We start from the raw sequence: 16,724 nt of genomic DNA on the forward strand, positions 1-16,724 counted from the left end.
GACTATGAAAATGATTTATCGTTTGGAAATAATCCACTTGGCACTTGAGAAATAAGCGAATCAAAATGTTGTTTCCTTTGTCTGCTCTATTGTCAAGCTCAATGACGTTCACGCACTTAATTGAGCACCATACAAGACAGTTATACATTAAGCGGTTTTGATCCAATCATATGTTAAGCTCTAGTAGAATTCATCTAACTCTTACCAAAACCCTAGTTGTAATGTAACAAGCTTGATGTATTCACAAATAAGGAGAAGATAATGAAAGGTTATCGGTATTTAAAACATCGGGCCCAACAAGATTAATTTCAAAATAAATATAAGAATGCTACAAACTAAGTTTAATGAAGCTCCATTAATTTGCTCAAGTGAAGTTATTCTTAAGGGTGTTGTTCAGCTATAGTGATATGTAAAAGGGGACGCATCAAAATACTTAGACAAATTTTAACAATCGAACATTGCTATAATGGCAAAGGTAATTTCAGAAGTAAATCAGACATATGTGCTATTAGAGGAAACAAAGTGAATTGTTTATGTTGGATTTTTCATTTAAACAAATACATAGTACCTTAGCAATTCAAACGACCTAACAAAATTTCTTCAAAAATAAATATACGAAGCAAATACATGTAATTATAAAATATGCATTAAAAATGATAAAAGTAAATCAAATTCTTTATCACAGCAATCAAAATAGTAGAAATAGAAATAAACTAAATACAGTGCCGTTGTTAGAGCCAACATTTAAAATCATGTCGAATGACTTTTTTCTCCTTGCTTTCCCCCCCTGATTCTATAAAATGACCAGGCACAGAACTGAACACATCCAATAACACATGGATAAAGACATAACAAGTTAAACATAGCGCTGCTGAGATCATGAACCTCATTGGCATTTAGTGTTCCATCTTTCAAATGGTCGTATCCATACATGTTTAAAATCTTAACAACAAACAAAGGTGATAATGATATAGCAGGTTTCACCACCAAGGCGTTCATGCCGTAAACCATGGAGGTAACTGGATGTCTGAAAAGATTCATAAGAATGTTGTAAAACACATGCATCGTGCATTTAATCCTGTCAAAGACAAAAAGATGTACATGGTAAATGTTGAAACAATTAAACATTATACACGGGTAAATAGTGATCAGCACACAGGTTTTTAAATGCAATTAATTTCCTTTCATGAAAGCTGCAAGAGAGTTGAAGAAAAAGGGGATAATTAAATATGACGTTATCACATTTACATATGGTCTTATGGAGGTCCTTCTTGTATCCTGCATTTACCCAGTTTGTGCTTGGCTTTGAAGTCATTTCGATATTGTAATGGACATATCGAGACATTTTAGCTTTAGTGGTGGAAGAAGACTCAGATGCCTCTTCGTGCAATATTTTGGGCGCCAGCGGACATCTGATTAGAACAACTGACTTTCCGTAATATTGATGTAGAAAGAAACCAGTTACTGGCAGGATTCGATTTTATTTCTTGAATCATCGTTAAAAATTAATGAATAAAGCCTCAAAACATATTTTTTAACATAGATTAGCAGGGGCAATAGAAAAAGAAAAACGTACAGAAGATAAGTTAGAATTACAAAACAAATCCCCGAAAATTGTATTTTTATGCTTTTCTTATTCCGTTTTGAGTGCAACACTTTACAATTTGACCCATTTTTCAGTTAAAATAATTATTCTGGAAAAAAAAAAACAGACTGAGCGAATAAGCTTAATTTTGTACAAAAGTTGTTGGTATAGATCTTAATCAAATGAAACATTAATCTCGAAAAAATATTTTCAGTCCCGTCATCTCAAAAAAACTTCAGTGGAGTCCATTTAACAATAATACATGTTCTAAAAAGTAGAAATGATGTTCAAACAACATTTAGTTAACTTCGAAATATGGTCACAATCAACGCTTTATGAAAGCCAAACTTTGAAAGCCAAATATATATTCAACGGTATTTCAACTTTAAATTAAGTCTCTGTGATAATCAAATGTTACAACATCAATCTGTCTACAGGATACACGATTGCAGGCAATGCTGTTGTCTTATACATCATGACTCACATTATAAAGAAGTAAAATAAAGAAAACACCCTTTATATAGAAGTAAAATAAAGAAAACACCCTTTATATAGAAGTAAAATAAAGAATACACCCTTTATATAGAAGTTAAATAAAGACAACACCCTTTATATAGAAGTAAAATAAAGAAAACACCCTTTATATAGAAGTAAAATAAAGAAAACACCCTATATATAGAAGTAACATAAAGAAAACACCCTTTACATAGAAGTAAAATAAAGAAAACACCGTTTATTTAGAAGTAAAATAAAGAATACACCCTTTATATAAAAGTAAAATAAAGACAACACCCTTTATATAGAAGTAAATAAAGAAAACACCCTTTATTTAGAAGTAACATAAAGAAAGCACCCTTTATTTAGAAGTAAAATAAAGAAAACACCCTTTATATAAAAGTAACCTAAAGAAAGCACCCTTTATTTAGAAGTAAAATAAAGAAAACACCCTTTATATAGAAGTAACATAAAGAAAGCACCCTTAATTTAGAAGTAAAATAAAGAAAACATCCTTTATATAGACGTAAAATAAAGAAAACACCCTTTATATAGAAGTAAAATAAAGAAAACACCCTTTATATAGAAGTAAAATAAAGAAAACACCCTTTATATAGAAGTAACATAAAGAAAACACCCTTTATATAGAAGTAAAATAAAGAAAACACCCTTTATATAGACGTAAAATAAAGAAAACACCCTTTATATATAAAAGTAACATAAAGAAAACACCCTTTATATAGAAGTAACATAAAGAAAACACCCTTTATATAGAAGTAAAATAAAGAAAACACCCTTTATATAGACGTAAAATAAAGAAAACACCCTTTATATAGAAGCAACATAAAGACAACACCCTTTATATAGAAGTAACATAAAGAAAACACCCTTTATATAGAAGTAACATAAAGAAAACACCCTTTATATAGAAGTAAAATAAAGAAAACACCCTTTATATAGAAGTTAAAAAAGAAAACACCCTTTATATAGACGTAAAATAAAGAAAGCGCCCTTTATATTGAAGTAAAATAAAGAAAACACCCTTTATATAGACGTAAAATAAAGAAAGCGCCCTTTATATAGAAGTAAAATAAAGAAAACACCCTTTATATAGAAGTTAAAAAAGAAAACACCCTTTATATAGACGTAAAATAAAGAAAACACCCTTTATATAGAAGCAAAATAAAGAAAACATCCTTTATTTAGAAGTAAAATAAAGAAAACACCCTTTATATAGAAGTAACATAAAGAAAACACACTTTATATAGAAGTAACATAAAGAAAACACCCTTTATATAGAAGTAACATAAAGAAAACACCCTTTATATAGAAGTAAAATAAAGAAAACACCCTTTATATAGAAGTAAAATAAAGAAAACACCCTTTATATAGAAGTAAAAAAAGAAAACACCCTTTATATAGACGTAAAATAAAGAAAACACCCTTTATATAGAAGTAAAATAAAGAAAACACCCTTTATATAGAAGTAAAATAAAGAAAACACCCTTTATATAGAAGTAAAATAAAGAAAACACCCTTTATATAGACGTAAAATAAAGAAAACACCCTTTATATAGAAGTAAAATAAAGAAAACATCCTTTATATAGAAGTAAAATAAAGAAAACACCCTTTATATTATTAGTTATAAAGATCGTTGACTGGTTATATGGCCCTATATAAACGGCTATTTGTAAATATAACCCACCGTTAGGGAGGGTTTTATTGGGGAAAAAGCCGTTTATTAAAGGAATATAACCTTCAAAATCTTTTTAACGAAAATTATAATACAGCAAGACATTTTAGAGAAAAAAATAAAATTTCTTCATGAATCGACAGCAGCCGTGTATATAAAACTATATAAACGTCACGATTATCCAATGAAAAATGACGTTACAAACGTGCAGTATTATAAGAAGTAAAATAAAGAAAACACCCTTTATATAGACGTAAAATAAAGAAAACACCCTTTATATAGAAGTAAAATAAAGGAAACACCCTTTATATAGAAGTAAAATAAAGAAAACACCCTTTATATAGAAGTAAAATAAAGAAAACAGAGTCTCACCTTCGGTTGTATCGTGCCAAATCGTTGTCGGCTATATCAGAGAGTGGAAGATTGAACAGTAAGAAAATGCCGTCTGCAAGAATGCTGTAATATACAAAAAAACATATGAGCCGTGTCATGACAAAACCAACATAATGGGTTTGCGACCAGCATGGATCCAGACCAGCCTGCGCATCCGCGCAGTCTGATCAGGATCCATGCTGTTCGCTATCAGTTTCTCTACTTGTTATAGGGTTTGTAAGCGAACAGCATGGATCCTGATCAGACTGCACGGATGCGCAGGCTGGTCTGGATCCATGCTGGTCGCAAACCCATTATGTTGGTTTTGTCATGACGCGGCTCAATTATATCCATAAAATTGACATATTTTAACTTTACTTTATAGGATTTGAGAAGAATGTTTACTTACTTTTTAATTTTTGTAATTATTGAACAATAAAATTCAATAAGAAATATCTTTTCCTATTTAATACACTAGACACATAATGACAAACAAAAGGGTAATAGCCATGAAGTGGCTCACCTGGCTTAAGAGTACAATTGGGAACTCACGAATGATTTAAACATATTTTACAAGTTCTTGTTCAAGTACTAACTTAAGAACTGTAGAAGGTAAAACTATACAGTTCTAAATAGAGTTTCCAAAACACTATTAAGCACTTTAAAAATGTGAAGAAAATTGATTTACAAAAAAGTAACAAGAGCATGAAAATCATAAAATGAAGATAATAATAATATTTTTCCCACTGATAATACATTGATTGCCGCGTGAATGGCAACGTAATGGGGGTAACAATTGTACGTAGTCTTCGTGATTTTGTCCGATAAAATTCTGGATAAAATGTGATCCCTCGGAAGCATTAATCACAAGAAAATTACATGAAAATTGCAGACTCGGCTTTATGTAACACTCTTTTTATCTATCTCCGATAAGCTCTTAGATTCTAAAAAAAAGTCACAATTATAAATCGGCTTTAAAATTCTGACTAAATGCACACTGAATACAATTGGCAAACGTAAACATGTGTTGTACGATGTTCGATATTAAAAGGAACATTCTATTAAAATGATATTAAAATAAAAGATAATAAACATCATATCTCTTGATTGTTTCTTTATTCTTTGAAATTGAATGTCAAGCTTTAAATCTTAATTATCCTGTAACTTTAATAGGCATTCTTGATGCCAGGTCTATTTATAAAACAATATATAAACTTGAAAGAATAATACCACACTGCTTAAATCTTTACATCCAAATCAAAAATAGAATAAAATCAAAAATAGAATAAGAAACGCTATCTTTATAAATAAGATATATTTTTCTCTTCCTATCCACACCAACTAGAGACAACCTTCAATTAATTTTCATGATTTCTTATGATTAAGGTGAACACATTTATGCTAGATATCTAAGCTATAGGTCTGGTATTTATACACCGATCTCTAAAGACATTCCGTACATTATAAGTTTATGTTGAAATAAATGACCCCTAGGACGGAACAATTTTGGATCCCATGGATATATAGATTTGTAAAGATCCACTAGATGATGATATACAAAGTGTTGATGCCGTCGCGTTGGTTGTGGTACGAATTGGCTTAGTGCGAAACATATTTAATTCCGACGTGATTATCTCCCTTTGACTTTTCTGCGGCATTTGTAACGATTGTTAAACGTTTTGGGGGAAAACGATCTTCGAAGAGTTTTTAAGTTCTAAATAGTGGCAAAGAGGTTTGTTATGCAGAATTGTTGTCTATTTTATAATATTTTGACTATATTTTTCTATGGAGTATTGTATTGTTGCATTTCGAACCAAATGTTTGATATTTTAAGTCTCAGAATTCGATTGTGTTTTGTCTTTTCAGTTTTCACGTGAGCATTGCGAACAATACAATCGAAATTGCGGAAATAAACTGTATTAAGCTCTCAGTGTATGTCTTTGTCAATCGGCCAGATTGCGCGCCATCAGCTCGATACCCTGAAAGGCGACTGGTCGCCATAGTGAAAACTCTTCACACCGTGTAATCCTGTTACAAGATCTGTGGAACATCTCCCCAGCTAAGATTGTTATAGATGAGTTTAAGTAGGCTTCAGAAAAATATTTGTAAAGCTACCACTTCATCTGATAATTCACAGACAGACCTGGCTTGGAAACCAGTCATTATAAGTGACAGTAAGGGTAGATATATAAAGTTAGCTGTCAACAAAAGTGTTTCTCATGAAAACGAAAATAATATGGTGTTTTAAAAGTGGAGGCAAATTGCCACGAAAGATATATTTGGTTAGAACACAACATTGAAGATCTTTTAAAGAAGCATAGAAGAATTGCCTTATTTATATGGTTGGGCACATGTGACCTCACTAGAAAGGTTAATAAATATATTAACTTAAAACCAAATCCAGTTGCTAAACTTGAAAAATGATCTGCAAAAGTACAAGGACCTTGCTGACAAGTACTCCGAGGTAAAAGATCTGTTTCATTCATGTTCCCTATTACTCAATTTAAAAGTGGGAACAAGTTAAAGGTCAAATTTAAAAATTTTGAAACAAATTTAAAGAAAGACCGAAGACCCCACAGATTATATAAAATGAAAATTTAAAAAATTTATAGAAAGATTTTTAAAAATTTTCAAAACCCGGGGAAAAACCTCCAAAAATTAAAAACAGGATTTTGTGCATAATCGTAAAAAAAAAAATTCCAAAACAAGATAATTTCCGGAAATTCAATTTTTTTGTTTTTCCCGGGGAAAAAAATCCATCTTTATTTTTCCCAAAACGTTTTAAATCAAATTTTTGAACCCAAAATTTGGGGTTGTTTTTAAACTGGGAAAAACAGTTGTTTTTCTTAAAGGGAGGGGTTTCCGCCCAGAGTTTTTTAACATAAAAAAAATTTTTTACTTATATTTGGGATAAAATTTCCCTTAGATTTATTTGTTGTTTTTGTAAGCAGGGAATTCCAGCTACACCTTTATTCTAAGGTAATTTAATTTTTTTTTTTATATTAACTCAGATCATTCAATTTTGAAAAAACTAACCACATATATTAGCATAGTAGGTGCATACAAACATTCATTTAAGATGGCAGAAGGGCAGTCACTTGAATAAAAAGGTTGTAAACTCTGACAATACTGAAATTCAGAGCGCGTCGCCAGATTTACATCTAGTTCTAGGAATCCGATCTTAAAGCCGAGAAAGGTTTACCAATATCAAAGGGATATATATAACAAAAATTTCAGGTCTTGCGTGTCCAAAATGGCGAAGGCAATCTGTCCAAGTATCTATAATTATGTCGGACAGTTCAGAAGTAAAAGCGCTGCGCGACGAGAGAACAAATCTCGAAAATTCTTTTGCTGAACTGTGTACGGCTTACGATCAGTTAAACAATTTAAGCGCAGATGATAATATTGAAGTTTCGTAGTTCTGAAACATTCGATAAAATTGAAATTGAGCATCAGCTGATTATGTGTAGGATATCTGAAAAAATTTCGGAACTTCAAGTCACAGATTTTGACTTACAGTCAATACGTTCGCAACAAAGTAATAGGTCTTATAGATCGCGACGTTCTTTATAATTCAGTTGAATATTAAGACTTCTAATCGGCAACCGAAGCCGCTGTTTTAAGTGCTAGACTCAGATACATAGAAGCAGAAGCTCATTTCTCGCGCTCCAGTTTGAAAAAATCACAACAATTAAGAAATTAAAAAATGGCTAAAGCAAGATTAATGGCTCTAGATCAGGAGTTGGTTGGAGATAATCAGTCTGATACTGTGACTAAACAATTGCAGTTGCCAGTTGCATATTGAAGATAAATCTGATTTCGTTCAAAAATATGTTGATACACAATCTCATAGCATTCAAAAAATGACTATAAATTATTTAAGTCATCGCATTCACAATACACTCAGGGCAGTCAAATACACATATGCCACAATTTACAAACTTCTTCTCTGCCCATTTGATTCAACACCTGTTGCAGCTCTGAATCGCTGCCAGTAAGACCCGTTTATGCCTAAAAGTTCACTTTCTAATGGCATCAGTATCTCATGATTCACAATCTGCCATAAACAAACAAGCAGGTCAAGATCGTATTAATAATCAACGTTACAGAAGGGTTTTTTGATAAAGGGGTCGAGCAGATTAACTTTAAGTCATTTGGTTTGAACAAATAGGGTCTTAATAGAACTACCCCTCCTGGAACCTGGAATATTTTTTGGAGATCCGTTGAAATACCCCCGATGTAAACAGTTTTCAATACTTTTTTGAAAAAAAAGTCCCTATTCGCCTTTTTGAAAAAATTCATTATTTGAAGAAATACATTTTTGGAACCGGTTGGGTAGTTGAGAGTTATTTCCCATCTTTTGTGATTTTTAAAGATGAGCAGAAGTTTGTTGGGTGAAAATAGGCCCCTCCCTTTTAAATTTTTTTCAAAAGCCCTTTTGTGAAAGGGTTGAAAAAAAGGGCCCAAAATAGCTGCGAGGGGTTTTCATGGTCTTAGGCGATTTTCAATTTCTTGCCGGGAGTGTGACAATGCAATTTTCGGGTTATTGGTAAATCTTGGGTGTCTCCAAAGAGATAGAAAAAAGAAGTTTTGCTTAAGTTAAACCAAGTGGAATTTGTCACACGTTGGGGAACCCGGGTTTTGTAGTAAAATGAAGGGTCAGAAGGGGTTTATTTCCCCCCCTTTTCCCAATTTTTGGGAATTTTTTTGTCTGGTTTAACCAAAATGCTTGGGGACCAAAACATCTCTTCAGTCCCCTTAAAACAATCAACCCACTCTGAGTCAGATAAATCGGGTAAGGTTTCCCAAGGGGGATGAAACACGGGGGGACCCCCCTTTTGAAAGGGTTTTTCTAATTTTCTGATATTTAAAAAAAAAACCCCCTTAAATTCCCCCCTAATTCAGGGATTTTTAGTAATTTGTCAAAAAATTTTAAGGGGGAAAACCCTTTATTTAAATCAGTGTTTTGCAGTTTGTCCCGTTAAAACTTTAAATGCCCGAAAAGGGTTTTATTAAAGAAAAACAAATTTTTCTTTGTTGTTTTAAAAACCCAAAAAAAAGTTTCAAAATTTGTAAAGGGAAGGAAAATGAAAACAAAGCTCTAAAATTTTACCCAAAGTCTTTGGGAAAGGTGGTGTTATAAATTTGGGAAAAACCCACAGAAAATCCTAAAAAAGGGTTTCCCAAAAAATAAACCCCCGTTGGGTTTTTAAAAACCCGTAAAAACATTTTCTACGACACCCTTTTTATGTTTTAAAAAGCTACCATGATAGTACCAGTATAGTTTTCCCCAGAAAGACAAAACCCCACTTATTTCCTACGAGCACCATTCATGGGTTTTAAATGGGTCCATAAAAGTACCAGTATTGTGTTTAGAAAAAAACAATCCCACAGAAAAAAACGTTATTTCGCTTTTAGAGCAATCAATAGACCAAATTTCATTTATTCTTAGTCCCACCTGTCAAAAACCTTTTGGGATTTCAGGTCAAAGGAAAAAATTCTTCTTTCCACAAAACATTCTGAAAAACGTTTTTTTCCATGAAAGAAATTTAAAAATTTTCTTGTGCCCCCCTTTATAGCGGGCTTTTCGTATGGATTCCCAAAAGCTAAACCAAAAAGATTATGCACCATGATCACCATTCCGTTTCCTCAAATTGGGAGTGGCCCCCATTTCACCTATGTTGGGCAAGTTTAAATGCCTGTCCCTTTAAATGCGAAGGGACGCCTCATAAGGGATAATTTTTCTAGGGCTTCTTCTTTTAGAAAAAAATTCCCCAGATGGCCCAAAGGGCTTTAACCCCGAGGGCAGATTTAGTTGGGGGATCGTTTGGGATTTGTTGGGGTTTGGGTAATGTGCACAGTTGTAAAAATGAAATTGGAGTAGTCATTTTGTAGTTGTTTCCCCGTGAAGTTCCCCCCAATTTTTTTTCTGGGCTACTCATTTTGCTAGGTCTCCCGAAAAAGCGTTAAAAAAAACTTGTTTAACCCCAAAAAAATTTTCGAAAATGACGAATCTAGATTTTTTGTACTTTTTCCATTCTTGTGAAAATTTTGTCTCGAGAAGACCAAAATTTATATTTTGTTGCAAGAAGGTAAATTTACAACCCGATGGTCCCTATAAATCCGTTACCTTTTAAAATTTTATTCCCGTTTACCCATTAAGGATCCTTACTCCCTTATTTTCCCTCTTTGGTTTAGTTGGGAAAAAAACTTGCCAAAAGGGTGAAATATACCAAACCAAATACTGCATTTTTTGAAACCCTTAAACAAGAAGGGTTTTGCTAGGGTCCCCCTGGAAAAATATTGACCGTTTAAAGGGTTTGGGCCCCGTGTGGGATACCAAAACCATGGTGGGGTTCCATCCGCAAAAAGCCTGCAAGATCAGGGGTTTTTGACTGTAAATTTCTCAGTTAAGGGTAAATCCTTAATGGGCTTTTAAACCCCGGGGCCAATTTTAAAGTAAACTATGGGGTTCTTTTTAGATTTAAGGGAAAAGGGAAATTGTGGCCTTCACCTTTCGACAAAAACAAAAGTTTCCCCCAATTTGGGTAAAATAGGAAAATTGGGATTTTTGGTTTTGGGGGTGGAAGGATAGGGTCTTAAAATTTTGGTGGATGTTGAAAAATATCACATGAATGCCCCCTTTTTTGGGGCGGTTTTGTCCCCGGATGTTCAAATTTTTCTCTTAAACAGGGTGCTTTGATTACGAAGCTGGTTTGGGGGCTGAAATTTTAAATTTTATCAGGGGAGATTTTATGTTGATGACGGATTTAAAATCCTGCCCTCCCCTGAACGATCCCAAATTTGTTTTTATAAATCGAGCAAAGAAATGTTGCAGTAAAGCTGGTTTCAAATTGGGACAAGTTTTAATCCAGCAAAGAAAGGGCTTAAACACATACCTGTTGATGAAAAGGTCTAGTTCCCTTTGAGAAAGTCATTTGTTTGGGGTTATTTTCCTGTTGGGGCGTACTCTTTTATACAAAAGTTGTGGAAAACGGAAAAACCCTTCCCGTTCCGTATCACCTTAAAAAAATTTCCCTTTTTTCCCGTCGTGGGGTTTTGTCCAATTGATTCCCGTTTATACCCTCTTGGCTTTCAGCCCCCTGTGATTTTGATAGGGAAACAGCTTTTCAGCAAATTGTGTGAAAAAACACTTTATTGGATATTTTTTATCTGATGATTTTAAGCCCCCCGGGGAATGGGACATTAATCTTGCCCGGTTTGCATTCCTTTTCAGTGCCAAGGGGTAAAAACCGAGAAATTTTGGTTCTTCGTGAGTAAACCCAATTAAAATTTAAATTTTAAAATGCAAGCTTTAAGGGTTTTGCCCGTGGGTCATACCTGAGAATGATAGACCTAAGAAATTTAAAGTTCATTGTTCGCTGTTGTTAGGGGAAATCAAAGTTCATCCCCCTTTAAAAAAAACAACAAATTTCCCCGGGCTAGAACTTACTGCAGCCGTGGGTTTTAATTAAAAGGTTTGGGAATTTGGGGCAGCTGGGAAATTTGACTTTGGGGTCAAAATTTTTTCCCAGTGGTTTTTACCCACCAAATTTAAAAATTTTTCTTGGTTTATATTTTCCAAAGACTCCCGTAGATTTTAACCCTCTTTTTCGCAAATAGAGTACAGAGATTCCGGGAAACCAATTTCAGAAGAAAAACATTTGGGAAAAATTTGTTAAAAAGCTGCAATCCCGCCGACATTGCATCTAGGGGCGTATGCTCAAGAAAAGGGTTTGAACCCCTTGGTTCACTGGGCCCAAAAATTTTTTGTGGAGCCTTTTAAAACCTTCTGTTAAAAGAAAGTACCCAGATCAGAAAATTGTCTCCCGTGACCAGAAGTTTAAAAAATCATTGTTCATACTTCTTTAGCCAAAAGTGCTCATTCCATATTTTTGAAAGAAAAGGGTATTTTTTTTATTGGGCTCTTGCAAAGGGGGCAATTTCGGGCTTCCTTTGTTAGGAAAAGCTTGGGCAAAATTCTACCCAAAAGGTGTTCAATGGCATGTAAAATTTTATCGTTTAGGGTGCGTTTAAAAAATTATATCCAGTTCAGGGGAAAAGAGGGTTAATCACCGAAAGAGAAAACATAAAAATTTGGGGCAAAAAAGGGTTTCAAACGATGAGCAAGCACGAAAATTTTTGCAGCATTTTCAAGTCTCAGAACAAAAAAATTTAAAAAAATTTTAAAACATTTTAAAGTTTTTCCCAAAAAAGGGTTTTTATTTTTAAGTTAGACCCCTTTTAAAGGTGGGGGAAATTTTCTTAAGTTGGGGGTCGTCCCAGCTAATTTGCAGTTTTTTTCTTAGCGAGACACAAAACCCCTTTCTTAAACCCCGGGAAAGGGAAAGAAACCTTTATCTGATTCTTTTGAATTTTCCCTGAGAGAGTAAAAAACCAAGGTGGGGAAGAAACCCTAAATGAAATCAGAGCAAAAGGGTTTTTGCTTTTTCGGGTTTCAAACTCTGCCCTTTTTTTCCCGAAATCTTGCCCGCTTTATTTGCCCCTAAAAATGAGAGGCTCATTGCCCAAAATACAAAAAATGGCCCAATTCCTTGATGAACTCGAACCCAAAGAATCCGTTTTAAATTTTTTGGTTGTAAATTTCTGGAAACCCTTTTACCTTTTAAAAAAAGGGAAAAAGAACTTTAAAAAATTTGGGGTTTTGTTTACGGGCTCTGGGTTTTTAAGCCCTGCATGTAAAAGGGAAACAGTTCTTTTTAAAACGAGTCCTTTTTAAAAGCTCTTCTTTGTTTGGGTCAAAATTTGTGGTTTGGGTTTGTTTTTCCAAGATCTGACCGGGGGCCCAAATTTTTTAGAGACAGAAAGAGCTCAAAAACGCCCTTTTTTTAGAAAGAATTTTTGACCCAAAAACCCTCACTTTTCTAAATTTAAAAGAGGGGGGGGACTTCCCATTTAATATGAACGTTCTTTCCCAGCCAATGGGGGGCAAATTTGGGGGGCGCCGAATTCCGCTCGGTTTCGCAACCCTTTTATTTCCCCTTTAAAATTTTTAAAAAAGGGGCACAAATTTGGGTGAAGAAGCCTTTCCCAAATTTTATGTGCGAACCCCAGCCCTTGGGTTTAAAGTCCCTCCGATTTCTGTTATGATGTGAAATCCTTTTTTCTGCTGAACCCCTAACGCCAAATCCCCTTTTTACTTTAAATCCAAGATCATTTGCAACCCTCCCGGAAACAAAAAAAAAGCCCCATTTTTTTTCCAGAAAACATTGGGCCAGGGAAACCAATATTTGGGAATGAGTTCTGGTTAGATGGAAACGGGAAATACTTAAAATAACCCTTTGGGAAAGGGTAAAAGGTTCCTGCTCGGGCCGAAAACTTTGCGTTGGTGATGTCGTTATGATTTTTTTACGAAAACCTCCCTAGAGGTCAATGGGGATTTGGAATGGTTTTTTGAGGTTTTTCCCAAATAAAAATGATAGTAAAAAAAAAGGGCAAGGTAAAAAGTAGGGCGAACCCGGGTTTAAAAAAAAGGCAACAAAAAAGAAATAGAAATTTCTTAAAAAAAACCTGTTTATAAACTATTCTTTTTAGAGGGGACCGAGGGGATTCCCCCGTTTGAAGGCCAGTTAATATCCCTTTGATTTAAAAATTTTTTTTTCTTTCTAGCATTATATTTTATTTTTAAGATGCCCAAAAGTTTAAAATCGATCAAATTTCGTCAGAACAATTTTTTTAAAAAGCGTTTTATAATTAATTCCCCTTAAAATTTTTTTTGTTGTTTTTAAAAATTTTGTAATCCCAAAATTTTTTGGAAACCCTGTTGAAAACCCGGGCGCGTTTGGGTTTTGGGAAAAATTGGGTTATGGGGAAACATATTTTTTTCCCCACGTAATTTTCCCCCCCTTTGAAAATTTTTTGCGGCATTTGTAAAGATTGTTTAAAAGTTTTGGGGAAAAAGGCCCTTTGAAAAGTTTTTAATTCTAAATAGTGGCCCAAAAAGGGTTTTTTATGGGAGGTTTTTGTCATTTTATAAAAATTTTACTTATTTTTTTTAAGTATGTATTGTTTGCATTTCGAAACCCAAAATGTTTTATAAATTTTTAAAAATTCCCGAATTCGAAATTTTGTTTTGTTTTTTAGTTTTTTACGTTTGGGATTCGGGAAAAAAACAATCGAAATTGCGGGAAAAAAACTAACCTTTCCGTCAACATAAACAACATAAGCCACCAGTGGTTGCCCATTCCAGTCATGAAATAAAACAAGCCATACACCATCATAAACACTTGACTGTAACGTATCACTTTAAAATACCCAAACCTGCCAACTATACCGGTACCAAATATCACTACCATCTAAAAATAAAACATATAAACATCTTTAATGTTAATACTTAAAAACTTTGTATACTGAAAACTGCTTTATCACCGAGAATAAACTCGACAAAACATTTTTGTAACAAATATGTTGATGTCAGCTAGTGTTCTAGAAAAACCATGTTGATGCCAGTATTTAGTAAATAAATTTATAATTAATGTAGAATAAAATAAACTTTACCTTTGGAACAGCAGAACTGGCTCCATAAAACAAGCTCCGTACAACCGATGGAATGGCACCTTTTACTATCAACTGGTCCGCAAATATTGCAAAAAAGTTCGATACGAAAGTCCGATGAAATTCTTGAAAAAAGTTCGTTATAACAAAAGCAAGAAAGTCCCTGTTAAATAGTATTTGCTTGGTAAGTGTGAAATAGGAGTATTCTTGTGATTTTATAACTTTAGGTTTCCCACATTGCACATCTTTCTCTTGTTGAATTTCCCTTTCTGTATGTGCATATTTGCCGCAGTAGATATACAGCGAGCAACTTAAAACAGCTACAGCGACACAACCTCCTTGAAAAGCTTGGAAATTCTCTAATTGATTTGACATGTATTGCAAAATAAAAATACTTGACGAACCAACCAAAGACCCAATATGATTGTACCTTATCATTTTTAGTCTTGCTTCATTATCAGACGCCAGTTCCGTGAATAAACAGCACGCAGCTAATCCAATGTATGTATACATTGTGTCCCAGAAACATAAAGCAGTTATCAGATGAATTCCAGTAACCCATGGCTGCAGAGTCTCTGGATCTCCCCATGGAAACCATGGCACAAGGAATGAGAGAGCAAATAATGGAGCTGCGTACAAAACACTTTCACGTCGAGTTCTTGAGAACCGAAAATTTGTACTGTCTTGACAATATGCAAACAAAGGGTCGTTAATGGCGTTCCAAACCATGAAGAGTGTCTGTGACAGTTGAAACCAGCTTTCTTCTATATGGTAATGGTTTAAGAACACTTTAACATAATAAAAGGTGAAAGCTGAGTTAACCAGACTTAATCCAAAAGATGAAGCTGCGAGCGCAACTATTCTCGTATGCAATGATGCTCCTGACGTCATGTTTTATGTATGTACAGTTAAATTTTGTAGTTGAAAATTCCCAAAAAATTAAAAATCATGTACAAATTGATTTCGGTTATCTCAAAAAGCATCCCGCTATTTGTATCAATATTGAAGTATAATAAAGCTTAGTTTAAAATTTAAATAAAATTTAAAACCATTCACGATAAAAATTTTAAAATTTAAAACTTTTATAAAATTAAAATTTTGTATACACGTAAAATTTTCCCCAAATTTAAAAAATGGGGTATTTTTTATAATTTTTAAGCAAGTGTATGAAACTAACATCAACATACATATAGTCAAACCTGCGAACAAAGGGCCCACCCAAGGCAATGACAAATGACCTTTATTTGCAGGGTTATCTTTATTGAGAAGAGGTCTTTAACACAGGCTTGCCTGTATATCATTGTTAATATTGCTCGTAATGCGTTTGTTGTTATTTAAACTTATTAACAATATAAAATTAAACACAAGGAAAATATGCATTTATTCATAGTTTCCTTGCTATACATTTGTAATACATGTAAACAGCAATTACAAAATATTCTACATTGAAAATTCAAACTATCTAATATTCAGGAGAAATTGCAGTAAAACCTTTTCCTGCTTAATCAGGGGATACAAATCACCAGTATCATGGCGAGTTTTAATTAATTTAACAACCCAACTATAGATCGTGTATTTAATTATTCTAATGTTAAGGTTTTTTCCTTGTCTATTATTCACTATAGTTTATATTATTAACGTGTGTAAAATGCATGACTGCGTATAAAACAGCTTACGGAATGTACAATTTTTAAACTTCCTCAAAGGTTTAATGTAAATAAGGTAAAAAGTACAAGCCAACATAACATTAAAACTAAAAGTTTACTTTAAACCATATACCTTGTATTCACGCGTGAAATATATTAAAATTAAAACTAATATTATTACCTTTGATATGGTACAATCCGAGGAACTGTGTAAACTATAATATAAAACTATTTGTCCCCGACTGGAGTTCAATAAAAAGTCTAATGGGCGGTTATTGATTAAGTCTGTGTGCACATTGTGCATGTAAAGTTTCAGTTTAAGCTTTTTTGTATTTTTGACTAAATAAAGCACGAGTGAAATTCTCTAAACACTTCCATATTGATTTTTCTATACATGTACAGTACAATGGCGACGAG

General features: G+C 33.4%; 1 protein-coding gene and 1 long non-coding RNA gene across 2 annotated transcripts; one reads left to right on the top strand and one right to left on the bottom strand.

The window, feature by feature from the left end:
* Positions 1-541: 541 nt before the first annotated feature.
* Positions 542-15,566, bottom strand: LOC132743233 (transmembrane protein 180-like). The gene is made up of 4 exons (XM_060731764.1): positions 14,665-15,566; positions 14,308-14,462; positions 4,147-4,230; positions 542-1,027 (listed from the first exon to the last, which is right to left on the bottom strand). The coding sequence occupies exons 1-4, from the start codon at positions 15,550-15,552 to the stop codon at positions 751-753; spliced, it is 1,404 nt and encodes a 467-aa protein (XP_060587747.1). The 5' UTR covers positions 15,553-15,566; the 3' UTR covers positions 542-750.
* Positions 5,715-6,076, top strand: LOC132743219 (uncharacterized). Its single transcript, XR_009627545.1, has 2 exons — positions 5,715-5,878; positions 6,013-6,076. It is a non-coding gene; the product is annotated as an uncharacterized LOC132743219 (long non-coding RNA).
* Positions 15,567-16,724: the final 1,158 nt, after the last annotated feature.

Source organism: Ruditapes philippinarum, unplaced genomic scaffold (genome assembly GCF_026571515.1).
Source record: "Ruditapes philippinarum isolate M1 unplaced genomic scaffold, ASM2657151v2 ctg3459_1_1_1_1, whole genome shotgun sequence".
Classification (NCBI taxonomy): domain Eukaryota; kingdom Metazoa; phylum Mollusca; class Bivalvia; order Venerida; family Veneridae; genus Ruditapes; species Ruditapes philippinarum.